At 33.3% G+C, this 27,817-nt stretch overlaps 1 protein-coding gene across 5 annotated transcripts; it reads right to left on the bottom strand.

The window, feature by feature from the left end:
- Positions 1-27,731, bottom strand: LOC136822121 (carboxy-terminal domain RNA polymerase II polypeptide A small phosphatase 1-like). Of its 5 annotated transcripts, none has more exons than XM_067078348.1 (8): positions 27,434-27,731; positions 9,256-9,560; positions 5,966-6,076; positions 5,403-5,459; positions 4,771-4,863; positions 4,124-4,222; positions 2,676-2,762; positions 1-2,352 (listed from the first exon to the last, which is right to left on the bottom strand). In XM_067078348.1, exons 1-8 carry the CDS (start codon positions 27,519-27,521, stop codon positions 2,167-2,169), a joined length of 1,026 nt encoding a protein of 341 aa, XP_066934449.1. In that variant the 5' UTR covers positions 27,522-27,731; the 3' UTR covers positions 1-2,166. The 5 variants fall into 5 exon arrangements, with proteins under 5 accessions (XP_066934449.1, XP_066934452.1, XP_066934450.1 ...); XM_067078351.1 differs by lacking the exon at positions 27,434-27,731 and adding an exon at positions 19,520-19,596; XM_067078349.1 differs by lacking the exon at positions 27,434-27,731 and adding an exon at positions 13,841-13,911.
- Positions 27,732-27,817: the final 86 nt, after the last annotated feature.

The following is a 27,817-nucleotide window of genomic DNA, read 5'->3' as shown; positions in this document are numbered from 1 at the left end:
TTTAACGGTATATAGATTTCATCTTAATTGCATATGAAGTATTGTAAAATTTTAGAAAAAAAAAATAGAATAATGTACAAAAAAATACCTAACTACCCAAAAAAATTGATGAATATACAACAAGATGATCGAAATAAACTCTTAATATTTTCATTCATTCTTTAGTTTATTATCATTGAAATCTTTCAGTTTTGAACTGACCAGGAAAAATGTAAGATCAACTTACACTTTCTTGTAGTGAAAACTTCATAGTGTAGACCATGCTCTACTTTAACGATGATCAAAACGTAATGTCCGCGAGAGTAAGTACATATTTTCAAACAGTATTTTCGAGATATTTCAAATCTTCTAACTGTTAATTATTGTCCTTTAATCGGAGATTTTCCAAATCGTAATTCATAGCAAGTACCTTTATGCACAACTTTCAATATATACTAGGAGAGTTTTATGCTACAGTCTTTAAAGTTTCAATAATTTCATGAAAATTTTTTAATGTTTCGAATTGAATAGAAATTGTCTTATTTAGATCTCTTGTGTGTGATATTATTCGAATTGGGTATAAATGCCTCTGCATTTTATTCTTAATTATAAAAGTTCTCTATTTCATAAAACTAACCACTTTTATAAAATATTCTGAAAAATTTTACATAAAATTTTGTCTGCACAAAAATAAAGAAGGAGAAAATCATTATATTGGTATACGGGGAGGCTATCAAAGACATATTTTGGTTAAAGGTTTTGTTTTTAAATAAGAGTGATATCGTTTGCTTACTCATCAATTTTAATTCACAAGCTTTTTCACATTGGATTGACACGGATGTGGAGCAAGATTGGTCAGAAAAAGGAAAAGAAAAACATTTTTTTGGTTATATAAGCATACTATAGCAATAACAAGACACTGTCCTGATATGAAATATGTCTCTGATATGAAACGGAAACACTTATGTAAAAATAAAACTTTTAAATACATAGTGTTTGCGAAGAAAATGTTCGTAAAAAATTATCCCAGTTACTTTGGTGTAAAAAAAAGTAACTTTCAATTATTTATTTGTGACTAGTTTTTGCCATGTTTCCTAATTTCCAGAAAATCTATGATTGATTTAAAAGAGCTCTTTTTTTTTGCCTAAAATCAAGTAAAATTCAACCATAAAGACTACCTAAGTCTCTAAATAATAAGAGTTTGTCTCGATTAGCCGCATGTCAAGCTTGAGGAATACAGAGGTATAATTTGTTAACACGTGAATAGAAAAATAGTGGTGTATATAATAATAAACAATAACTTATAGAAAAATAACAAACTACATTCCAAAAATTATTCTCCGAGAAAAAAAAAGCACAAAAATACTATTTTACAAAACCTCAAATAAAAGACTGATTTCAACTCATCGGGCGCCAATAAAATTCTAATAACGTCCATTTAACATTCATAACGTCAATTTAACGTTGGATGAACGTTGAAGCGACGTTGTGCGTAGTGTTGATTGGTGGAAGTGTTATCTTCCTTACCTTTATGTAAGTATTCACAGTGCTCGATAGGTTGAGATTAGCCTAAAAAATAGTCTGAATCGCAGACCTCTACAAAACCGCAGGTAGTATAAAAACGATTATCACCTAAAGAAAAACAGACAATTTTAAACATAAAATTTTGTATAAAAAATAATTCTGATGAAAAAATTTTCAAAATATTTCGTATCAAAATAATAAAACAAAAAAAATTACATATTCTTTTATTCGCGAAATTGCTAGAGAGAAAAAAAATTTTATGACAAAAAAGTATAAAAATAGAATTCAAATAATTTTTAAAGCTAGATTCTTATATGCAAAAAATATAATTTTTGTGAAACTAAAGTCTCATTCGTTTTGACAATGCAACCGTATTAATTCATCAATACATGCAATACATGCCAGTCTTACTTCATTTTCACTTTTTCAAATACCACATCAGAACACTCCAAATGTTCAGCCTGAGAGCACCATCAAAAGCGAAACAAATAAACTACCCCCAATTTCTCATGGAGCTTGGAGAATAAACCACAGGCTAAGAACAAAAATAATCATTTACACTTTTTATAAATGGGCCGCTTGCCTGCCTACCAACCAAAACTTATTTTGAAAACGAACGAAAAGCCATTCCAATATCGCAATAACTGATAACCGAGGACGTCATCATCCTTCAGATTGACCATTGTAGGAGTGTTGATTTCGTGACATTTCTAAACCTTGTCTGTATCTGGTATAATTATTTTGTAGAGCTGTAATACAGCTATCGGCGGAGCTAATGTTCTCAAGGAAGGGTATCAAATCACTTAATTCTGTGTCGTTTGGATCGTCAAACCATGATTGACAAGGTACCTAAAAAGTAAAGTGAAATTTTAAATTTATAAAAAATCTTATTTGTGTACATTTGAATTGATAAGAGGCTTTCAGTAAACTTTCAGTATATTATACAGCATTCAAATCAATATCATGACGAACTAATTCCAAGTACAAGATCTTGTAATTCGAATCTCAGTCAGTCAGTCAGTCAGTCAGTCAGTCAGTCAGTCAGTCAGTCAGTCAGTCAGTCAGTCAGTCAGTCAGTCAGTCAGTCAGTCAGTCAGTCAGTCAGTCAGTCAGTCAGTCAGTCAGTCAGTCAGTCAGTCAGTCAGTCAGTCAGTCAGTCAGTCAATACTTACAGCATTCTCTGGATGAAAGATGTAGGAAGCAGGTGAATTATCGATGATCAAACAATTGTGTAAATCACGACCAAGTTTACTTAAATCCTGGAAAACGAAAACATAACAAGCTAGATGCTGAATGGACCTACCTGATGATGAAAGTTAGATAGCAATGCAAGGAGAAAAATGAAAAAAAATCAGTCAGAAAACATAGCGTTTAGCGAAAATGCATAACGCAATAAATTCATCATTGATTGTTGATAAGGGGAGAGGGAAGGGTTATAGGGAAAAAATTAATAGAAAAATGTCAAAAACATAGAAATACAAGGAAAAAATCTAATGAAAATCTGCAAAAACGGCGATTTCCGGCATTTTCAACCGGAAAAAAAAAATTCTCAAAAATCGAACTCAGCCATGTTTTGGGCAATATTAATACGCATCTTAGAGCAAAAAATCAGAAAAAACTAATGATAAAATCTCGAGAAAATGCCAAAAAAACAGTTTTTCCGGCATATTTCCGGCACTTTCGGCCGGAAAAAAATGTTTTTCGAAAATCGGGCTCCGTCACTTCTTACGTATTGTCATTTTATATTAGTGTGCAAAATTTCATAAAAAAATATAAAGTACAGCTCGAGAAATTCAAGAAATATCGTTTTTCCGGAGAAAATCGGCTGTTCCGGCGATTTTTAGAAAGTTCCGCCGCTTCAAAAATCAGTTTTAATCGACAATTGAACCATGCTTGATCGTGGAACATTGCTATTAATAATGTTTTTGTGTGAAAAAACAACGAAATATAAGGAAAAAGTCCGATGAAAATCTGCAAAAACGGCGATTTCCGGCATATTTCCGGCATTTTCGGCCGGAAAAGAATTTTTCTCAAAAATCGGACTCGGCCATGTTTTAGGCATTGCTAATACGCATCTTTGTGCAAAAAATCTGAAAAAACTAATGATGAAATCTCGAGAAAATGCCAAAAAACCGGTTTTTCCGGCATATTTCCGGCATTTTCGGCCGGAAATGATTTTTTTTCGAAAATCGGGCTCCGTCACATTTTGGGCATTACCATTTTGCATCATTGTGCCAAAAATCAGAAAAAACTAATGAGCCAATCCTGAGAAAAGCTGGTAACAGACGGACGGACGAACGAACGAACGGACGGACGGACATCGGTTAATTTATAGGACCTCTACCCCACCGGGGTAGGTCCAAAAATTGAAATCATCACATTAGCTCTTATATAATTCAAAATGAATCGAAGAGTTAAAAAAAAATGACTAAGAATTTGATCAATTTCAATTTACAAGCTTTTTGATATTGCATTGACACGGATGTGGCACAAGATTGGTTAGAAATAGGAAAAGAACATTTTTTGCTTATAATATAAGTACAATATAACAATAGGCAGTTACTGTCCTGATATGAAATATGTGTCTGATATGAAACAGGAACACTTAATTTCTCATTACCTTGACATAGTTGCCTTTATAATATACACAAGATTCACGGAACAACCTGGTTCGAAAGCAATTTGTTTTATCCAGCAAATCGGCTACTGGATCAGCGTACTGTAAAGTAAAATACATACGAAATATATTTTGTATCACGAAAGTAAATCTTAACTCAGTCCTCGATAATCAAAATCAAAGTTATTTTCAAATTCACTTTCAGTGAAATTACAAATGAAAATATTTTTTGCTCAAGATTAAATCATATTGCGATCCGTTATTGTGTTCGTTAAAAAGATAATTGCGAGTGGAACATTATCATGAAAAAAAAATTCCTGAAAACGATTTTTACATCTCAAACCTTAGAATATTATTACTGTGGAATAGAAAAAACCAAACAAGCAATACACTCTTCTCGAGAACTTCTTGTTGTCTTCGTTTTCAAACAGATTTCATTGCTATAAAATTATACATTCACAATGATAATTGTGTTGTTTACACCTCATGAGACATTTTGAATTTCAAATACTTTTGTTTTAGAGTTAATGTTTCAGTTTGCCTTTTAGGAATCTAAATTGGTTTAAATGTATAATTTCATAGCAATGAAATCTGCTTGAAAACGAGGACAACAATAAATTTATGCATCTCGAGAAAAATGTATTCTTTACCTTGGCCAAACTTGCTGTGAAGAGAACGCATTCGAAAATTTCACCCATTCTACGTAAGAACTCGTCAACGTGAGGACGCTTTAGCACGTAAACCTGAAAAAGATTTTAATGTAATGTACAGAAATGTTAAGAGATACGTAGAATAAAGCTCTTATAACTCAAATATGTTTTCGATCAACCTATAAGCTTTTATTAAGGAGTCTACGAAGCTCTAAAATTTCCATAACTCGAGCAGCATTGTGTTCTCCGTAATGGTTCGTGTCATGGAAACTCCACCGTACTACTGATACTATAGAAAGCTCTATATAAGTTCGGATCTTGATTGATTACCGTCAGGTGCTAAGACTTAACACTATAGCTTAAATAACACATAAAGCATTCACATGAATTTATAAATGGCGACAATTAAATCTACGCGAGGGGCTGTGTTGACAAAATACTGAGTCTTGGGTCAATGAAAATTTCGAGCATAGTTTGATTGCATTGGAGCCTAAAACCTTGAATTGAAACGTATTTAATGAACGCCTGAACGTCTATGTGCGGATCAAAATAAGTTTATAAAAGTATCAAGAAAACAGATGGGAAAAATGTATGATCTTAGGCAGCCACGAGTGAGTTATATGAACGCATACCTGATGAACAATGCCATCGATTTCGACGGGAACGATGAAGTCTGGGTTGTCCACAGGCTAGAAAAGAAAGAAAGGGAAATTTCATAAGAATTCAGTGTGCAGAGAGGAATACATCTATCAAAAATAACTCTATTGATTATCCAAGGTTGTGTGAGTTTAACAGTTAAATTCATTCCATTAAATCGGTAAGATTTGATCTATACTAGAGTCTACTTTTGGCTGAACTTTGCTTTTTGATATTTTTTTATGACGCTGAGTCCAGTGAAGTAGACTCTAGGAGCGCTTAGCAAGGTCGCCATTTTGAGAGAAAATGTTAAAAATCCAAATAACAAAAAAAAACTACTTGGAGTTGAAAGATATAATCAAAAATGAGAAACAAACATCTATAACAGATTTGAAATCCCTCATTTTCAAATAAAAACATAGCTTCATACTGTTTTACAGTCAGCCTAAGCAAAAGCATATTACCATATACTACCAGACCACTTAATCGCGCCGTCCAGTCTATAAAAAAAGCTTTAAGTGGACTCCGGGCTAGATTTGATCGGAGTACTACTACTCACTTTGAAGGAACTGTGTACAAGCGTTTCATCTAAATCAATGACAGCGCATTTCTTGTCAAGATCTTGATGTCTTAATGCCGGTAATAAGTAAAAAGATTCTGGTGACGATTCCTGGAGAAAATAAGAGAAGAAATGTTGAATGATTTAGCTGGATAAAGTCTGATTTAAAAAGGGAGAACTTTTTGAATAGTTTGGCGACTTTAGTTCTGTTTAGGAACTTTTACAGTTTTGTTTCACAATTCTTCGTCTCTGGCTATAAAACTGCTATTTCCGGAATGGGGAAACAACATGACTGATCTAGAGAGCAACAAGGTGCGCCTTGTCTTTCCACAGCCCCCCCCAAAAAAAATATAATATTTTGTCAAAATAAAGGAAACATTAATGGGATATGAGGAGTATTTCAAACCCTTTGTCCTTCGGTTTCCTAAAAAATAACCGGACACACTTATACCGAATACTCTATACATTACTGAACTCTATTTTAGTACCTTTTCACATTTATCATCTTTGATAATATTTTGACATTCTTTTTTTTCTGAAGAAGAGCCTCCTTGTCTTTTTTCCCAGCTCAATTTCAATTGTTTGAAATGCCATTTCCGCGCATGCTCGCGTAGTTTAGATAACGAAAAGATATACTCTGAAGTATCACTCATTTTCTTATCTTCTGGATGGACAAATTCTCAAAGTACTGTTCTTCATATTCAAAAATTTGCTTTCCTCGTCCAATTAAAAACAAAAATAAAAAGTTTCCACTTGGAGTCAAGATATGTAACAGCCGAGACTTTTTTTGCGACGTTTTTCCATTTATCATATCAATTTTTTTTTCTTTCGACAAGGATTTAAAATGTTTTGATAAAATTTTGTGATCACACATTTCGAACATGAATGGTTGGGATTTACATTTATAGAGAAAACTTGACTTTATTTTCTGTGTTTGTTTAAAAAATGGGGGATTTTCATCCATCATCATAAGCAAGGTCCATTCAAGACAATAGACGTTTTTTTTAATAAGAACAAACTATATAAGAACATAAGGCTTCGATGACCAAAATGCTAAGAACAATCTAAGAACATTTTGTGGACTCTAAAACACCCGATTTCTTAGGAAAATAGACAAAAATACTCAAAAAATGACGAAAATAAGAACATTTTTAGGCTTAAAACTCAAAAAGTTAAGAACATCCAAAGGCTTCAAAAAATCTTCATGTTCTTATAAAAAAACGTGTAGACATTTGAAATCAGAGATGATGTCTCTTTACAACTTTCAAATGTTACAAATATTGATTTACTTGAAACAATTTTTGGTCTACGTTCTGTTTGTTTATAAGAACCAGTAAATTTCTGATGTCGCTCGGCTGCTCTTATATTAGGGCAAAATGCTTGAAATTCAGCACTTCTAGGCTCTACAATAACTGTTCTTACTTTTGGACGATTTTGAGTCTTATTGTTCTTATAAAAAAATTAAGAAGGAATGTGAGGCAGGCAAAAAATTTCATTACAAATAAAACGCAACTACTATTAACCTTTTTCTAGTCAGGTTCGATCTCTGTATGGGTTCAGGAATAGTTTCATTTCAAATTTAAGTTAGATAGCAAGTAAGAGGAAAAGATCATCAGTTACAAAAATACTCCTAAAGAATTGGAGTAAAAGTTTTTAGCAATATAAGATGGTGGCAAAATAAGCACAAGGTATAGAGTATTGATGTATGTAATTTTGTGGTGCGTATGCAAGGCAAAGATCATGGTACAGCAAAGATTATAAAATCACTTTTAACACCCATCACTGGAAATTTTGGCCAAAATTTCGTCCCAGTTGGAAAAATACTCAACAACTATAGCCCCACTGGGAAATTGGCTTTGATTTTATCCCCATTCGAAATTCAATTGAAAGAAATTACACTCCAAAACAATCCCCGCTCGATTTTTAAAGCTTGGAACAATATCCCCGCTGTGATAAAAGTTTCACCGGTGTTCAAGTATTTTATTAATTAAGTCGACTGTCTTTTATTCATGGTCCAAGAAGACAAAAATATAATATGCAAGAAAATTGACTAATCTTTCAAAAAGTAAATTGGCGAGTCATTAAAAAGAACTACTTTGAGATTTTTATTGCATCATTTAGAAATATAGATTGCATTCTTGCGGTCAACAAATAACTAACTGATGAGTTTTTTGGAGGAGGTAGGTTGAGTGGTGAGATATTTATTGATCTCTGACTGGACATGGAAGACCGTAATTCTAGGACCATATTATTTCTCCAAAATTTTCAAAGATTTTAGAAATACTTTTAGAGAAAGTTAAAAAAACATCTGAAAGTTCAAAGTAATTTTTAAAGCTGCTATGTGCACATCTTACTACATTGCCCCACTAAGGAGAAAAAGTTATTTATTCCTTTTGGCATATAAGCAAGGATTTGCAACAAACAACTAGGCCGAAAGGTGTTTATCAATTTCAAATTACTTGTCTTTAAATGATTATTTCCTATCTCAATTAATAATCACTTAACATAGTGTCTACCCACTATTTCAAAACAAAAAGAAATAAGACTTTTTCATCCTCATTAGTAAACGATCGAGGTAATTAGCGATGCCATCAAATATAATTGATTTCTATTCTAAATACTTTGTTCAAAATTTTGTATTTCTCAAGAAATATCTTTGGCATTATTTATTAGAGTAGTTGCGACTAAACCTTTCAATGTATTCTCCCAATACCATTTCGTTCTTTTCAATCAGGTCTAGGGTTGGAAATCGATGTAATCAGTGTGGGTCAGAGTTTGCCCTCTTTTGTAAAAAAGTAGTACTGGATGGCTGCTTACCTCAGACTAAAATAAAACAATAAACCTTTTAACTCTCATGGCTCATAAGTAAATATAATTTATTTTTAACCCAATAATCTTCCCAATTATCTCTGGCCCCAACCTATCATCCATTAAAAAGATTTAAAAACAGCAAATCTTTACCCTTTTCCTTTTTAGATTCGCGATCTGTGGCTTGTTTAAACGTTTTGCTTTATAGAGAGTGCCAAAAGAATGAGCTGTAATTGCTAGGCGTTCAAAAGTACAAATATACCAGGTCACATTGTGCCAAAATATCATTTGAGAGCTTTTTATCATAGTAGTGATATAGGCCAAAGAGAGAACGGCATTTCTTCCCATTGTCGAAAACAGTGAAAATTCCAAGTGTTGAGGGATTATGTTGGGTTTTAAATTATGACTCTTAACCAATCAGTATACTGGACGGCCATGAATGGAAAGGAGGTGGACAAAAATATAAAAAAGTGTCACCATACCTCATGAACTACATCTTCATGATTTTTATCATCTTCGTAACATTTCGATAAATTGTTCTGGTTGTTGTTAGGTGACGCTTGGTGGATTACACTGGCCGTAGTGTTATTAGTGGTGGGTGCCGTGTTCGGGTTAGATGCGATCTCTCCTCCGCGTGTAGTGGAACCACCGGTTGATCCACCACCGCCACCACTTGAATTCGTTTGAAATGAAGCTTTGGCGGACTGTTGTGCACCGAAACAGCAAAAAATGCTGGAGAGAAAGCCGCGTTGGCGTCGCTTTTTGGGAGTAGGAGTTATGCGTGGATCTGAAAGAAAGGAAACGATGTGGCTTATTATCAATATTATGAATGAAAAAGTAGGTTTAAACTCAGTTCACCGTGAAAGTATGCGTGAACTCTTTTTGGTTTTCGATGAGAAAACAACGTGGCATTAAAAGTGTTCACTTGTCGCAAAGAGTTTTTAAATTCTCAATTATTTATGACAAATGGGCTGGGCTAGCTAGGGTCTGGACCAAAGGCATTTTCTCTTACCCCATTTTGCCCGAAAGATCTCTGAGTTCATTGCAGTTTAAGGTGTCCGTTTTTAATGGGAAAGCAAACAAACAGGATAAGAAGCAAACTATTCATATTCTGATCACTGCATTCGTTTTTATAATAGCAACTAGACTCAAAATCGTCAAAAATAAGAAAATTTATACAGCTGAACCTTGAAGCGCTGGGTTTTAAACAATTTTATGGATCAAGGGAGTAAAAATTCAGTACATATAGGAGATACACTAATGTCCCTAAAAATAAGAACCGGATAATGAACATTTTGAGGCTCAAAGTGCCAAAATAAGAGCACCCGAGCCTAGAAAAAATTTATTTCTTAGAAAATAGTACTGGAATACATGTAGTGAGAACAACCTTCTATATGCAGATAAATGGAAAACCTTTAAAAGACAACCGTGAACTTATCAAGGATTATTCAAACATTTTGAGTACGGTATGGACAGACTTCTTTCAGAATATTTTAATACTAAAAATACCATTGAAGATCATTAAAAAGCGTAGCAATGTCTTTTTATGATGTCTCATTATGAAGTCATTTGTTAGTTTCTAGTCTCTCTGCTGCCCACATTTTATTGGATGAGATTAGTTTTCTAGTAAAAACGAATACACGTTTTTTTTTATATAAGGAACACGTTTATAAGGAACTCGAGGCTCAAAATGGTCCAAAAAATAAGGAATTGTTTAGGAACTGCTCAGGCTGAGAATAAGAAAACAAGTATTAAGGAACAGTAAGAGATGGTTATCCAAACTTAGCAGCTATGTAAATAAGGAACTCGATAAGGAACTTTGAGGCTGAAATTCTCTGTAAAAATAAGGAACTCCAGGCTCAGAGCAAAAGTTAATGTTCCTTATAAAATAAAAAAACGTGTAGTCAAGGGCCAGTATTTTTGAAATGGCTAGTTTATTATGAAATCTTGTTTTAACATTATTCCTTGTGAAAGCAAACTCATCAAAACAACACATTTTGGCAGAAAAACCTGGTCAAATGGTTAAATTTATAAATTTTCTTACTTTATCAAAGAAACACCTGACAAGATACTTAGGTATAAACTTACAATGAGTACTCCAAAACCTGCAAGGTGAATATGTCAAATATAAAGACACAGATAAGCTCTATCCAACTAAAATACACGTTTTTTATGAGATAAAAAAAGAACAGAAGGCTTCGGTGGTCAAAATCTTAAGAACAAGTTAAGAATATTTTAAACTTTGAGGACTCTAAAACACCTGATTTCCCCGGGGGGGGGGGGGGGGTACTAGGGCAAGATGGGTTACGGGGATGCTCCGCTGGTCAGGGTACCTTTTTTGACCTCCACGAGTCCCAGGTAGGGTCGCAAAAACACCAAAATAGAAAAATCAGTCCCCCGTAGGGTGCCTATTTTTGGAAAATTTGGGGAAAAAGTAGAAAATTTTAGAAAATTTTGGAATTTCAGTCCCATTCAGGGTCACTTTTTTCGCAAATTTCGAGTCCCACGTAGGGTCCATTTTTCGAACGTCAGCGGAGCACCCCCGTCGGTCGACAAGGGTAGTACCCCCCCCCGGGCTGATTTCTTAGGAAATAGACAAAAATACTCAAAAAAATGGTGAAAATAACAACACGAAGATCATTTTTAGGCTTAAAACCAGAAAGTTAAGAACATCTGAAGGCTTCAAAAATTTGATTGATTCTAAAAGGTGATAAATTTAACTAAACAGCTTACGATTTTGCCTGCTCATATAAATGATTGCAATCGTTCATTCAATCAAGTTTGTTCAGGTAAAACCATCAAGTTATCTTTGTTCTAGTTAATTGACAAACAAATAACAATAAAATGCCAAATACAGGAAGTATAAAAAGGCCGATGAATAGAAAAATTTACACTTTAATAGTAAAAGAATCAAGTCAATAGTTTGATGAAAATATTTTTCGTGACAATCAAACTTTTAGTAGCATCCTCTGTGCTTTGTAACGTACAGAAAAACTCTCTCAGGAAAGACAATATTGGAGACATTCTCCTTATTATCATCAAAAGTGTGTTCTAAAGTGGCTGTTACACTGCAATTTGATATTTTTGGATTCAAGTCTTTTATAAGAAGCTTAAAAATTAAGTTTTTTACACAATGTTGAACCATTAATCACCAATAAGCAAGCAGATACTGGTGTTAGAATTACAAGCATACACAGTCCTAGAAATTGTGAATGGACCTGACTTCATGTGTGTGTTTTTTATGATCTGTGAATTGTTATAAAACTTGGGATACTCAAAATTCTTACTTGTAATCTTCTTATTCTTATATTTACGCTTTCTTATAAAAAACAGATTTTGTGTTTTGGTTTTTAATATGATACTTTAGGACAAAGACATTATTTATTTATCTTATGGAGACCATTTTGCGAGCCTACATTTTCTTGGCTTTGAAACTTCTTTTTTCGTGGCTAAATTTTCCCTATTATGCGAAGTTTGACTGTAAAAACCCAGGGTGGTAAAAACAAAAAACAAGACGAGTATAGTAAAAAATGACTTTTCTTCACTAGAATAATTTCATTAAAAACATTGAGGCTTAAATGCATGAAACTAAGAACAATTTTGGAATGACTGAATTAAGCAAATTGAGGGTCAAACTATTAAGGGACCGTGTACAAATATTGTTTTAATCGTTTGAGAAAAAATCGTATAGTGAAAAGGTATGAAACGATTTAGTAGCCAACAATTTGAAGAAAAATCGTTTTCTAAACGATGACTGACAAACTATGAAAAGGAATTCGTTTTCATTCGTTTTAAATCTTGAAAATCGTTTACAATCGTCTTAAATATCCAGATTTCGTTTTGGTGTACTCAAAATCGTTTTGGTGTTCTCTAAATCGTTTTGGTGTTCTCAAAATCGTTTTGGTGTTCTCAAAATCGTTTTGGTGTACTCAAAATCGTTTTGGTGTTCTCAATATCGTTTTAGGTTTATATAGATCGTTCTTTTAAATAGAAAAACGTTCCATCCAAAGGCAAAACGTTTCAATAAAATGAAATCGTTTTTGCTCGATTAAAATTCATCAAAAATCAGTTCGTGTACCATACAAGGCCAAGTAAAGGTACAAGAGTGGAGAGACAGTGCATAGATCCATATTATAAACTATGTGGACTATTAATTGTCGGTGTGAATGTCCATGCTATTTTGATTCCCCTACCCCTTAGTTTTCCAAAAATGTATAACGAGTGCTTTGACTAAAAAAGTCGCATTTTACGTATCCAACAATGAGACAGAGTACTACATCCGGTAATGTTATTCCAGAATAATACTTTTAGCAACGGGCGCATCGTAGCATTGATTATTAGCTAGTAATCGTTTAATAGTTTAGATATTCGTTTGATATTTCAGATATTCGTTTAATAGGTTAGATATTCGTTTACTAGTTTAGATATTCGTTTAATAGTTTAGATATTCGTTTTAGAGGTATGATATTCGTTTTGATAGTTTCAAATTCGTTTTGATAGTTTCAAATTCGTTTTGATAGTTTCAAATTCGTTTAATTGATTAGGAGATCGTTTGATCTTGAAGACTTTCTTTTCAAATCGTTTTACCACTTTTTGTTCAAAGAAAAACGTTTAAAATCGTTCCATAACGTTTCAGCCTGACATTGCTTTAAATTGGTACGATTCTTAAACGATTAAAATCATTTGGGAAACGAAAGAAATCGTGTAAATTCGTTGAAAAGTGGAACAATATTTGTACACGGTCCCTAATGACATAATGAAATGCCTAGAAGAATAGAGCAAAAAGGATGAGACTAGTTTAAGCCACTAAGTTCCCAAATACTAAAAAACCAAGTGAATCTAAGCACAAGTCTTCTAACTCTTATAAAAAAAGAGTATAAACCTTTACATTGTCATTTACATACCTCTCTGTAAAATTCTCTGGGATCTTTTTGAACAAAATAATTTTATCAAACATATGGTAAGATGATACTATCACTAGAGGGGATCTTCCAACAACTACATACCATTATATATCTTGTTTGAGGTTCAAAAAAAAAAGAAACAAAAATCAAAAACATAATTTACCTGCCGATGTATTCACCCCAATCATAGGCTTTTGAACGAAAAAGTATTGCATCGAGATGAAACGAAAGTTTTTTTCAAGCAAGCATCAACTTTAAAACATAATCACCACGAAAAAAGCCTAACTATTCCTAAAAACCAAGTCACAGAGATGTGAATTTCAAACGATACTATATTACAGTATATTTACTGTATTACAGTATATCGATTAATTCTGTCTTAATTGAGCTCAAGAAAAGACACATCAAAGAGGATTGCATTAATAGAAGCTTGCATTACATTTCAAAGAGAATAGGGTAAAATGCCAATTAAAAGCTTGTTAAAAACTACTATTCTTTTATTCAAGTAATCAAATTGAGTTGCCGTGACAACCAAGAGGTGTTTTTCATGAAGGAAATTAAAGATTGTGGAATTATAATTATAATTGCTCCTTTATACGTTTTTCTGTAACAATTAATGACCATTTCAATTTCGGTAACATTATTGTTTATAAAAATCTTTCAGAGCTACAAAATAAACTACAACAGAAATATTTCATTTAAAGTTTTCTACCTTACTTTCCAATATAAAGCTAACTTTAGAAACTTTTTCGTTTAGAAGGTAATTTCGAAAGAGAAGTCATTCTGAAATTGAATATAGATAAAAGTCGTAGCTAATAAATGCAATTAGGGAGTCCAAAAATTTATTCATTCACGGTTCAGAAAGGAAAACAGACAGACAACAAGATCCAATCTTAAAATGGCGTTGCGACACGTTTTTTTATAAGAATCAGTAAGAATATACTTTATAATATTCATGATGAAATTTGCCAAAAAATTAAGAATATGCTAAGAATATCGCCATCATGGAATTTAGCTATTAAACCTAAGAATGCCATTTTAGAGCATATTTAACTGTAAATGGCCAATTATCCCCCAGTAAAGCTCAACACTTTCACAAAAATGGCATTTTATGCTTTGGAGGTATGTATTCGATTGATCTAGTTTGGATTTTAACTCTACCAGTGGATACCCCTTAAAACCACATACCCCTTAAAACCCACAATGTTGCATTTTTGGCTTTCATAACTACCAGATTTAATTTTATGTGGTATGTTTCACTTTTTTACAACCTCTTATAAATGTTCTTTCATAAAATACCAAATTTTAAGGATTTTAAAGATGCTTAAGTATCTTGAAATTCCAAGTTATTCAAAATTTTATCAAAAATCCCTTCAAAAAATCAGGTTTTTTGGACCTAGAAATTACACAATTGAATTTAAGGTCATAAAACCTATACTTTTTAGATACCTATACTTATGGTAGGTATGAAAAAATCATTTTCATCTTCGTGAATAGACCCCAACGAAAATGACAGGCCCTTAAAATTCTACTTTAAAGCACTTTTATGGTGATGATCAATAAAATCTGAAAATCGACTTTCTCAAAACCTGGTCATGTTGCATACCAAAATGTCACAAATTTGATGGAGATTTAGAAAAACATTAGAACCATAGGTCAAAAATGAAGCGAATGAAGGTTTTGGCCTTTCGTAGCCGTTTTTGACGAAAAAACCACACACAATTGCATTATGGGCATGAAATCCTGAAATGAAAATTATTGTTGTGGGAATGAAATTTCTAGCAAGTCTTTGAACCATTGAATCACGAAGCAACACCAAATTTGTATCCATCAGCTTGAGTATCCCGTTAGCAAAGGTCAGACTTTGTGGTTTTTAGCCTTATTTTTGTAGGTTTTAAGGGGTATTTTGATTTTAACACATATTTTTGAGATCATTTAGGTACTAATGGTATATTCATAACATTAGTAACTTTACAGTGAATCACTGTTCAAAATTTGAGGTCAAAAGAACTTTTTTGTAAAAAGTTATTCGAGAAAAACCATTTTGTAGGTTTTAAGGGGTAAATAGCTAAAACTGCACTTTTTCACTTCCTCGTGAAAAACTGAAAACTGTTTTCTACAAAACATCACTGCTAGGGAAGACAATCATAGACAACGTACTTTCAACACAAAAGTTTCAGCCTTACACTCCAACTAAACAATGAGATAGAGGGTAACACTTTTTATTGTGGGTTTTAAGGGGTATCCACTGGTAACCTAAGAATAACCCGTAAGAATATTTTAGGATGATTTTTTCCCAAAAAGTTAAGATTATCCATGATAAAAATGAAAACACCATTCTTATAAAAAAAATAAGCGTGTACGTCAAAAGGATGCTCCATTGAAATTATTTCTTTAATATCAAAAACACTTCAATCGATATTATGAATATTTGTGTCAATTGCTCCGAGTAGAAAACAATGAAAATTATGAAGTAATAATAACATGTGTATAACAATTATATTTAAAAAGTGTATGACAATTTTTTTCACTACAATAAATTATGACGTATAAAATTAGACTATGCAATCCAAACTCGTACATGTTTAAACAATTAATAAATTTTTTTAAGCTTTTAGCTTTTAATAACTCGCAATTCACGGGATCAAAGTTTTAAAGGACAGTAGGACGAAGTGTCTTAAAAGAAAAGGGAAGAAGATTTCATTTTTAGGGAAGGCAATATTACCACCAACAAAATTTGCATCAATTTTAGAACATTATTTTTTACGTTCTTGGTTATAATGACTCAGCAAAGTCAATAAAGTCATAATTCAAATAAAACATCCGTGAATTTTCGGTCCAACATTTTATCACACATGCCATTTTCCAAATGTTGGATGAAATTTTGGACCGTTTTATGGAGCTATCACGTTAGTCTCATGCCTTCTATTCACCTATCAACTCTAAGTGGCGCGGACTGCTCTTGGGGAGACTGCTACAATGAATTCACTAAGAAATGTCTTTCGACGACGGTATTGAAAACACGAGCCTTCTCTATACATATTGTTTTTTCTAGGAGACCTTTATAAGCCTTGACACAGAGATTTTCTTGCAGTTAGTAGGAACATTCACTTCTAAAGAGAGGGACTTGAGTGGGTTATCAACCTAGCCTACGTAACGGATTCAGTTTTACAAATTTCGACAGGCCATATTATTACCTATCATCGTTCCAAATGCAACTTTTAACACTTGCTTTGAATCAAATATAGTTGGAAAGTTAATTCCAAGAATGTATATACTAATTGGAATAATACGGAAGTCACATAGTGTGATCCAACATTTCCAAAAGTGCTTTATAGGGGGGGGGACGGAAAGGAGATTTTCCGAATAAAATGTGGAGCAAAAGGAAGGATAACAACCCCGGGGGGGGGGGGGGTACTAGGATTGATGGGTGTCGGGTATGTGCGTGCCAGACCTCTGGACCCTTACCCTTAGAGAGACTGAATTTTGGTTAAAAGGTGACCCTTAGAGAGACTCAGTGTAGAAAAACCCAACCCTTAGAGAGACTTTTTCACAAAAAATTTCTATAATGGGCCAAAGAAATTCGATTTTTAAAAGAATTTCTCCAATTTTCGAAAAATTTCTCTAATTTTTGAAAAATTTTCTCACTTTTTTGACTTTTCACTTTTCTTTGACCCGAGTTTGTGAAAAAACCGACCCTTAGAGCGACTGATTTTGACTTTTGTTGTTTTGGTAACCCTTAGAGAGACTTTGGGAGGGTGAAAAACCCTACCCTTAAGGCATGCACATACCCAGCACCCATTTTTGCCTAAGTACCCCCCCCCCCCGGGATAACAACTATTGGTCAAAATATCTATCATATTTTATATTGATTCAGATATTTGGTGTGGGACAACTAAAAAACAAGTGTAGATAGACCCCTCTGCACACAATGAGTCTGTAAACTTATCTCTCTAAAAAGTGGAAGTAGGAGGGAGTTAAGTTTAAACGAATAGAAATTAAGGGCAAAGACAGGTCGTTCCAAAAAGTATCATTATTGGGGAAGTAGTGGGGAAAACATCCTCCACATTGCCCGATGATGGGAGAAGAATTCCTCCAAACGTAGAGAAACGTAAATCTCGCGATCCAAGCCACGATAAGCTTCCAACATGAATATCACTGGGTCGATAAACTCAAACTTATTTAGAGTATCATTATTATTCAAAACTTAGTGCCAAAGATATTGAGCAAACAATGAAAGGAATTAATAGAATGACAAAAACTTACAATTTAAATTCTACCAAGTTTGAACTTTCAAAAAACCAATATAGGAGAAAATAATTCTTTTATCCAACCATAAATAAAATTAACCAACGACACAGTAGTGTAGACATCAAATAGGATGATACCAAACAACCAAAGAGAGCAAGCAAGCAAGATAGAGAGAAGGGGGAGAGAAATGGAAATATGGAAATGCAATCAAATTAAACCATGTGAACGGTACTTAAATTCGATTCACACACAAAAGAATACTTCCCAGATAATTATAATGACACAACTTTAACAATAACATTTTGTCTATTAATGACAATGACCAAACTTCGAAAAAAAACTGAAACATGACATGAGTTTTTAAAAAGAAATTGCAACGGTGACACAAAAATTTAACTTACAGGTCAAATTATGCATTGCAGTATTATCTAGTTTGATTGACATTGAAATTAGATGTTATTCAAATTTTAAAAAACTTTTAAATCATTATGAGTGGTCAAAATGATTATTTTGTATATTGGGCTAACATTTCACATCTGTGAACCATTTCATAATTTAATAAAACGATTTTGAAGCATTTTAATATGGATTTGTCAAGAATTTGAAGTGCAACCAATTCAGACAATTAGCCCAAGTTTTTACGAGCTGTAAAATAAAAAGAACTAAAAATCTAGGACAAATGCAAATTGTCACTGCAATGCACCTGCTTTCTCTCAACAGTTCCCTATCAAAATATTGTATTTCAGTGCCGTAGGAAGCATTTTGATATTAGGAGGCATAAGTTCAGTGACACCGTGAGGGCCAACTATGGTTTGCCCCAAAGGAGGAAATTTTGAAATCTAGAGCTCTAAATTGGCTAAAACACACTCAAAAAACTAAAGTAATTCGAATAAAGGCAAAATTTTAAGGTAAAATACTCAATTTTATGAAAAAATCACTCTTAAAAATTATTGGGGGGGGGGGCATTTTATTTGAAAATGACTTCGAATTTAAGTTTGAAGAACTAAACACAAGTAAAACGGACAAATCAATGAATTAGTGAATGAAAAGTTGTAGTACTACTTCACAGCAAGCTAATTTTTGATCCATTGTCAGACTTTATGGATTAAATAAATGCAATACATAATGTAATTCATTAAAGGATGAAGATAGGATTAAAATGATAGCATACGATAATGTATGGTAAATTAAAACAAAGTAAAATGATTAAAAATGCATGTTAGCTTGTACGCATAATACGAGCTGGCATCGATCGAAAATATCACTTTTGGCAAAGATTACATACTGGAGCATCAAATCCCAGATTTGACAATCAATTTTTGAAGTACTTTTTTACTCTATTTTTTACTTTTTTTTAAATGAATAAATTTCAAAAACAAAATGTCGCTATTTAATAAATATTCCTGATATCTTTACAAAATAAGAATAGCTGGATAAAAATAAACCTCAATTTCTAATATTTCTGCAGGTAAAGTGAAACATTTAGAAATTACATAAAACCTAGCTCAGAGAAAAAGAGAGTAAAACATTCCAAGCCGATCAATCCCTGCAGCAGCCTGTCATAGGCGCAAGAGAATAACACAAGACCTACCTAAATACCACATAACTTGTACAAAATCATGTTAAAAATTAAGAATTAAAGACGCAACTTTTTAAAAAACAACTCATCACATCTCTGGCCAAAATCTAGTTTGAATGATAAACACAAAGTCATACAAAAATTTTAGCCAAGTCAGGAATCTCAGTATAGAGTATCTTCTTATCCAAAGAATAATTGTCTAATCTCAAGCTAATCTTTCCCTAAATCCGAAATAAAGACTAATTAAAAATTCATGATATTCAAATAAAACATACCTAATAATGTATACTGGCCTTCAACGTCTGACTTCAAGGGCTTAAATCGAGGTATGGTTGACATAAATCCTGACATTTTATGCCCAATTAAAAGTCGCTTTACACAGAGAAAAGAAGATTGCAATTCCCTCACATTTAAGATACTAAACATCCAAAAGTGTGAAAAATCGCCTGACTTTTCTAAATCTAGCCCATCACAAGATGATGTGCTATAATTCAAAAGAGTGTCTCTATTTCCAGCAGAAAAAAACACAGCAAGTGTCAAATTACTGTAACATGACAGTACATAAAATGCTCTTCAGTCAGCTAAAACAAATACGCAACAAACATTTTTCTTTATACATTTGTTATTATATGACATTAGTTTACTTAATTCTTGTATTTCGATGGTATAAAAATAGAGTCAAATTTCTAGCTGTTTCCTTAATTCAAAACAGCCCCCATTTTCATGCCTTAAAGACCTGTTTCATATTAATCATTGAAAGTAATTTGGTAAAACTTCATGAGAATCCTGGCATCATACATTAGCGCAGTTGGTAATAACCTATTTATAATCTCTATCCAGTGACTTTACTAAAGTACTTTTTACTGTCACTATACCGGCCAAAATAGTCAATCTAAGATTGAGTTTTTGCAGCTCAATCCAAAATAGAAAATATGTTTTCTAGCAAATTTTATTTTTTGTTGTTTACAAGTGTTATCTACATATTCAAATTATTTATCAAAGCTTTTTGAATGTGCACACCATTTTTGAAAGTATATTACAAACTTTTTGGCATAAAATTCATAACAGAATTTGGAATTTATGGCTGGGAGGCTTGAACTCTATCTAAATTTACAAAAACGGTCCCAGCTCAAAGTGCTTAGAAAAATCCCTGCTCTATGCCCTTTTGTAAGAACAGGAAAAAAATTTGCAAACCTTAATATTTTCAGATCTTTTTACATTTTGAAATTTTGAAGTTATCCACGATAGGGATTCTTATTTGCAAATTCTTAATTGATCTCATCAAGTATAAAAAAAAACAAAACAAAAACAGTTGGCAAAATATAGTAATTTATTGGTGAATAAGTAAACCTTTATGCTCTTACTCAGGCTGGACTTAAAAAATTGTTAGTTTGCCGTCACCCGACCCTAGATTTTGGAGGTGGGTCGGAGGTGGGTTTCGTCCATGGAAAGGTTAACAGTTTGTTTACATTTAGGTAATTTTGAATAAAAAAACAGAAAGTGCTAGCAGGGAATTTACGATTCTTATGCTTGAGACAAACAAGATAAGAGTTTAGATTTTTTATTGTTTGAAGTTTTTGAAGGAAAAAAAAATCTTCTTAAAAAAAATCTTCTTAAAATGGCAATAAAATTTTTTGAGTCGGCAGGTTTCGAGGTAGGGTCGGTCAGGTGACGGCAAACCAACAAGTCCAGCCTCATAAGAAATTTAGTGTCGCCAGTGTTGTAGAGGGTTCGCAAAGACACAAGAGTTATCTGAGTCTTGTTCCCCAGCTGATGTATATGAAACAATTAAATTATCAGTGGGCATGTCCATGAAGAAGGCAAAAGTAATTTATCATTTACAGTTTTGAAGAGACACAACCCAGAATGGGACAGCAAGGCATGTTTTTGATTGAAGACTTTTTTTACATAAAAGAATTACCGAGCATTTCCAACAGAAAAGGCCTTATCTCATTACTTGAGTTCTGGATGTTTTCAATTGAAAAATGCAGACATATGATCGGTGTCACTCCTTTTAAACGTTTAAACTTTACTTATTGATATTGTATCACTAAGCTGAAAGCTAGTTTCTTTATTGTTTTTCAACTTTGAGTGGAGGTGGTTATGCATATAATTTCTTCTTTTCAATTTTTCAAACCATTGGGGACCCTCAGAGGGTTCGGCAGATGTCTGCACTGACATGTGTCAAGTGCTGAGTATAGCCGTTGAAAGTAATAAAAGTGGTTATAAGATTGAATCTGCTCATGGATCATGCCATCATTTTTAATCTTATCATATTTTTTATGACGGTGCTGAATTCAAAACATCTGGTCGAAAGGTAAAGAAATGAATAATAGTAAAATATATAGGCCTCCACATCCCACATCATTGTTCAATCACACCTACACTCAAACAAACAAATGTGGTCTCAGAGAAATTTTAGAAGTTAAACCCACCTGACATGACTTATCATTTATTATTATGCACAACTTCTTAATCATTTCATCTTTTGGCAAATGGTGTTGGAGTGAATAAATTTTGAATTATATCTAATATTTAAGTAAGTACTATTTTCGATATTATATTGCAGTACAATATAAAATTAAAGTCTTGGCAATCGTCACGACATGATTTAGAGGACATTGACGAAGTTAAAAAGCAACTTTTGAAATGTAGGGGTCTTTCAAAATCAAAAAAATTCAATTTAAGTTGAGAATAAAGAGCATTTTGCCACGGCAAAAAATGCAGAGGCAAAAATAACTGAATTGCGAGGAATGTATGGCGCGCCAAAAGGGTTTTTTTAATACCAACTCTTTTTCGACAGCAACTTTTTTTTTTCTTTTTTTATCGATTTTTCGATATCAACTTTCTTTTTTGGATACCAACTTTTTTTAACGAGGCCTAGGATTGTCGAGTTAGCATTTTCTGATCTAGCAATTTTTGAGTAAGGTAAATTATGACGTCATGAAAGTGCAAAAAAGGACCATGGAGGGGATTCAATTTGAAGGAATTTACAAATTGATCTCACGTGAACACCACAGTTTAGCTCTCTGAAATTAAACCTGAGAAGGACAATGAATATTTTATGCATCGATCTATTGCTCAATCACATTGCTATCAGAGCAAGGATATCAGAGCTAGGATATCAGAGCTAGGATATCAGAGCTAGGATATCAGAGCTTTAGTTTTCAGAGAAAATATTCACTCGAGCATTGATACTCATGGTATCACATTGCTATTCAATGTTGAAAAATGATTAGTAAAAAAAACAATAGCTAACTATAACTTGACAATTTGGTATTGAAAAAAATATTGTTATTTAAAACCCTTTTGGCACATGCCATAGGAATGAACGCCAATTTCCATTTTTTGATACCGAGTGTCCCAGAAAAAAGTTCCCCTCTTTGAAGTGAAATTTTGTGAGTTCTATAAACCGTTAAAGAATCAATCTTTTTGCATTGGAAAGAGGAAGGAGAAACTTAAATTTTGAGGGGTCATTTATCAAATTTGGTTATCTATATCAAAAGTTATGACCTAAATGCTAAAACATTGCTTCTCAAAAAATTTAAAAAAGGCAAAAAACGAGGGCATCAAAATGATCATAAAGAAAGCACTTCTTTTATCAATTTATGAACGATCAAAGTTTTTCCATGTTGTCCTTTAAAGGTGTCTTTATTTTAATTCTCCTTTTGTTTTCTTTGTCTAATTTAACGAGCTTCCATGGGTATCATCAAGAGACATGATGTTTTTTCAAGCCCTGAAAATTTCCAAATATTAGCAACATTTTGTGTCTTTACAACAAATTTAATACCCTCATTTTTTGCCCTTTTTCGACTTTTTTGAAAACTAATGTTTTAGCATTTAGGCCATAACTTTTGATGTAGTTACAAGTAGTTAACCAAATTTGACAGACAACCAATAAAAAATCAAGTTTAATATCCTTCTTCTTTCCAATGCAAAAGGATCGATTCTTTAACAGTTCATAGAACTTAGGAAATTTCACTTCAAAGAGGGGGACTTTTACCACACCCAGGACTTTTTCCACAATTTTTAAAGAATCGCACAATAAAGTACAGAAAATACAGAATTGAAAAAAAAACGAAAATGTGCTGAAACGAAATTCAATGTGTCAAAAACAGACAGAATTTATAATTATACAGTCAATGTATAGCAATGTGCCCTCCCGGTTATTACCATAATGGCTTTATGGCAACTCCTGAACTTGGGCACAGGATGTACGGTTACTTAATTATACAGTCAAATACTTAGCAAATCTAAACTTAGCAGCTAAGTAAAGAAACTTAATAAGGAACTTAGATGCTGACATTTTCTGAAAAATTCCAGGTTACCTCAGGGTATATAGAAAAACAAACTAAGGGGTTTGGTTTGCTTCTGACTGCTGTAGAACTTATACAGTACAACACAATAACCTATATTTGTTACTAAGGACCCTATATTTTTAGAACCATCCTTATATACCGTCAACTGCTCTATCTGACAAAACATGGGACGACAATTCGGCCACCATTTCACCAAACCTCCAAAGTTATTTGATTTGAGTTAATGAACGGCATAAAAAAAATCTGTAGTGGAACACACGCGAGGGTCTGGAGCAAAGAAGAACAAATTATGGCATAACGATGGAGCTTTTGACCTCACTCCACTCGCACAACAAGTTACACACTTGTTATATATATATATGTTAATCCCATTGGGGATCCCAGGCGGCAGGTATTTTCCAATATCAGTGAAAGTTATTGTAACATGTTATGACAAAAAGTATGATTGATAAACTTAAAGATTGAAATTTGGTCAAAATTGTTCAAATTTTGTCCCAATAAGGGTCATAAAATTCACAAAATTTTCTTTTGTCTTCTCCTTTTTAGTCCCATTAAGGGGCCAAGGGTCGAAAGTCTGGCAGCACCCCCGTCAACTCGCAACCCTAGTACCCCAGGGCTTTCCCTCAACCAGCACAAACTGGTCTAACTGTTTTGTAAAAGATAAATAAAAAAGATAAATCAACAAGATGAAACAGTCTGTCCCTCTAAAGAACCCTACATTAGGTCTATTGTTGACATCCCTCATCTAATTCAGGCACCGTTTTTATCAGCTCTGATCATCTTTTGCCAAAGAAGATCGTTATCAAAAAGTTAGAAGCTGAAAACCCACTTTCCCTAACCCCTCGCCGGCAAAAACGCGTTAGTTTACCTCCCAAAGAATTATATATAGACTTAACGGTGGAGTGCACATTTTCCCGAGCCATTTCTGAGAAGTTTGAATTACGCGAAAGGTGTATTCCTGGATTTCCAATACAAAAGCAATTTTAAACAAGCGATACTTTTATGGACCTACCTGGTTATCAAACTAATCAGTGAACATTGAAACAATGAAACACATAAGACATAACTGGTCAAAATACAAAAAAATAAAGAAAATGAAAGCATATCTATTGAGAGAAACTATTATTGAAAAAGATTTTTGAAAAAGAAATAAAAAAGCTATTAAGCGCTTTTCTTTATAAAAACCACTATCAGAAAAATGCACAGCTTAATAAATAAGGTTTCCAGAAAAGTCAAACCGCCGCACTCTACCGTGACACTTTCTTCTATTAGAAAAAATAATAATAAAAAAACAATTTGGCTAATAACATTGATATATGCTCATAAATAGTGATTTCTTATAGATATAGATTAACCATTAACCCTCCACCGTGACATTTTCATCATCGTAAAAAAAATAATAGAAATAATAATAATAATAATATGGCTAAGAACATTGATGTATTCTTATTAAAAGTGGTTCTTATAGATAAAAATGCGATTTTTGAAAATTTTTTTGCAAAAATCTGCTTGAGCCATCCTTTAACTAAGATTGTACCCTACTTTCATGCTAAAAATCAGAAAAAATTAATGATCTAATTTTTCACAAAGTCCAAAAAACCCGTTTTTAAGCCGTTTTTTGGCCCAAATTTGCCCCAAAAATTTTTTTTTCGAAAATCGGGCTCCGTCACATTCGAGGGTTTATGGTCATGCACCTTTGTGCCAAAAATCAGAAAAAACTAATGAGCCAATCTCGAGAAAAGCTGGTAACTAACACACTAACTAACGAACGAACGAACATGGGTTAATTTATAGGACCTCCACCCCACCGGGGTAGGTCCAAAAAAACTTCTTCTTTTTGGTTGGAAAAATCTGGAATTTCCAATACTTTTTTCAAAATTTTGACAAATAAGGTGGAATTTCCAAAGGTTTAAAATAAAATATGCTGAATTTCCAAAGCACTTTAAAAAATTGACTGGATTTCTGAGTGCTTTTCTTATCTGAAAATACATACAAAAATTACGGAAAACGCATATTTTGGACTTGTACCCTATGCTGCACGCAAGCACTTCAGCCAATGTCCTGCAAAAGCAGGACAAAAATCAGTTTTTTGAAGTTTGCACCACTTTTCAACTGCCAGTCAGGCACATCCTGGCAAATGAACGGGGTGAGCATTTGCATGGGGTATTCGTCACCCAGTGTAAATGAGATAGGACGTCTCAGGCTAAAAGCGTGAAAATGAATAAAAATGAACTTCAAACTGAAAAAGGGAAAAAAGGAAGAAAACTGGGAACTTTATTTTTTCATTAAAAGTTTCTTCAATCTTTGAAGACAAAATTGACCCATGGAAAAAAAATTTCATCTATGCAGTTCTTTGAAATGAAGCAAAATATTTCCAACCCGGTTCAATTAAACTGGGTATTCGGTGCTATTACGTCACTTTCGTTTTCAACCCCGTTCATTTGCCAATGGTCGCAAGTGAAAAATACCCCGTTCATTTGCCAGGATGTGCCTGACTGACTGCGCGGGAGCTTGCGAGCGTTCTGCGAGCGTTCTTGGCTCAATCCTTGAAACCTGTTAAAAATAATAGACTCAGCTGTGACAGATCATTTCGATGGAAGTTGTTGGAATGTTTACAAGACTCTTGACAACGTAGTCGTCTAAGAAAACGGCTATTCTTTTTTAGAATCTTCCTAACAATCTAGTTTTTATATTTATAAAAACTAGATTGCTGACGTGTGGAAGGGAATGTCGGCGTGACTGATCCTTTTGTTTCAATAATAACATCAAAGCCGGAACTAATTTTCTTCTCGTTTCTTTCTTTCTTTTCTTATAAGTTCAGGCTTTCCCTCACTCTCTCCAAGTGTGGTTAGCTCAAGCGGTTAGAGCGTCTGTCTCATAAGCATGGGTTTCCGAGTTCGATCCCAATGGGTGTCAAATTTTTCAACCAACCAACTTTTTCTTCTGTATTGCTATAAATTTTATCGAGATAAAGATTTGGCAATAGACCTTTTTTCAAAGAGGACGTCCGGTTGAATAATTATGTAGTCCAGCCATAAAAACAATGATAGAGCCATGCATAATTACTGTATCATGCATATTGTAATAATTATGCTTGGTTTTATCATTGTTTTTCTGCTGTCTACATAATTATTCAACAGGGTGGCCTCTTTGAAAAAAGGTCTATATTATTTCCACTTCCGTATCGTTTCCACCCGTTTCCATATTGTTTCTGTGTCGTTAACACCCGTTTCCACTTGTTTCTCTGACGTTTCACCTTTTAGTTACTACACTCATTCCGAGGTGACTATCAGCGATCCGTGGATAAGAAAGAAATGAAGGTAACTTTGGGTGATCCGATACATCTCCCTCCTGTTGCATCAGATAGTCCCAAGTTGGAGCAGTTGACGGTAAAAGTTATAAGAGTGATTTTTTAAACAGTTTATTCAGAAGGTTTTATCTATAAATATTTTAAAGACCAGATAGTTGCTTTGACAGAATTAGACAAGGTATGTCTACATTTACACAAAAAGTTACGGTAGTTCACAGATGAGTGCGAAACAAAAAATACATTTGGTGAAACTTGAGATGACAGAGGAATATATGTAGGAAATTTGTGATGCTATACCTTTTTCTTCTACGACATGATTTCCATTAGAATTGACTTGTTGACATTGCTCTTTTTGAACTTGGGTTATTATGGACGTTTCATCCATATGCAGTCGTTGATGGGTTTTTCCAGTTTAACTGTAGCTTTGAATAATATTCCAATGTAGTCAAACAACAGAACAATAACGCCATAAAAGTATTTCCACAAGTAAATTAAAAAATAATATCAAATTGTTATCAAATTCTTTCAAAAGTTTTCTGGTCCACCTCCATGTTTTTACAAAGCTCAGTTTATCGCCTGCTCATTTTCATAAAATTTTGTTTTGATTGACATGGCCTGTGTAAGCCGCATAAAGCCGAAAGTCATTCTGATTGGTTTATCGGCGCCGATACATCAAACCTG

This window comes from Clytia hemisphaerica, unplaced genomic scaffold (assembly GCF_902728285.1).
Source record: "Clytia hemisphaerica strain Z4C2 unplaced genomic scaffold, Clytia hemisphaerica genome assembly, whole genome shotgun sequence".
In the NCBI taxonomy this organism is placed as follows: Eukaryota; Metazoa; Cnidaria; class Hydrozoa; order Leptothecata; family Clytiidae; genus Clytia; species Clytia hemisphaerica.
Note: the sequence above shows the minus strand (reverse complement) of the source record. Positions and strands in the feature narration are given on the sequence as shown.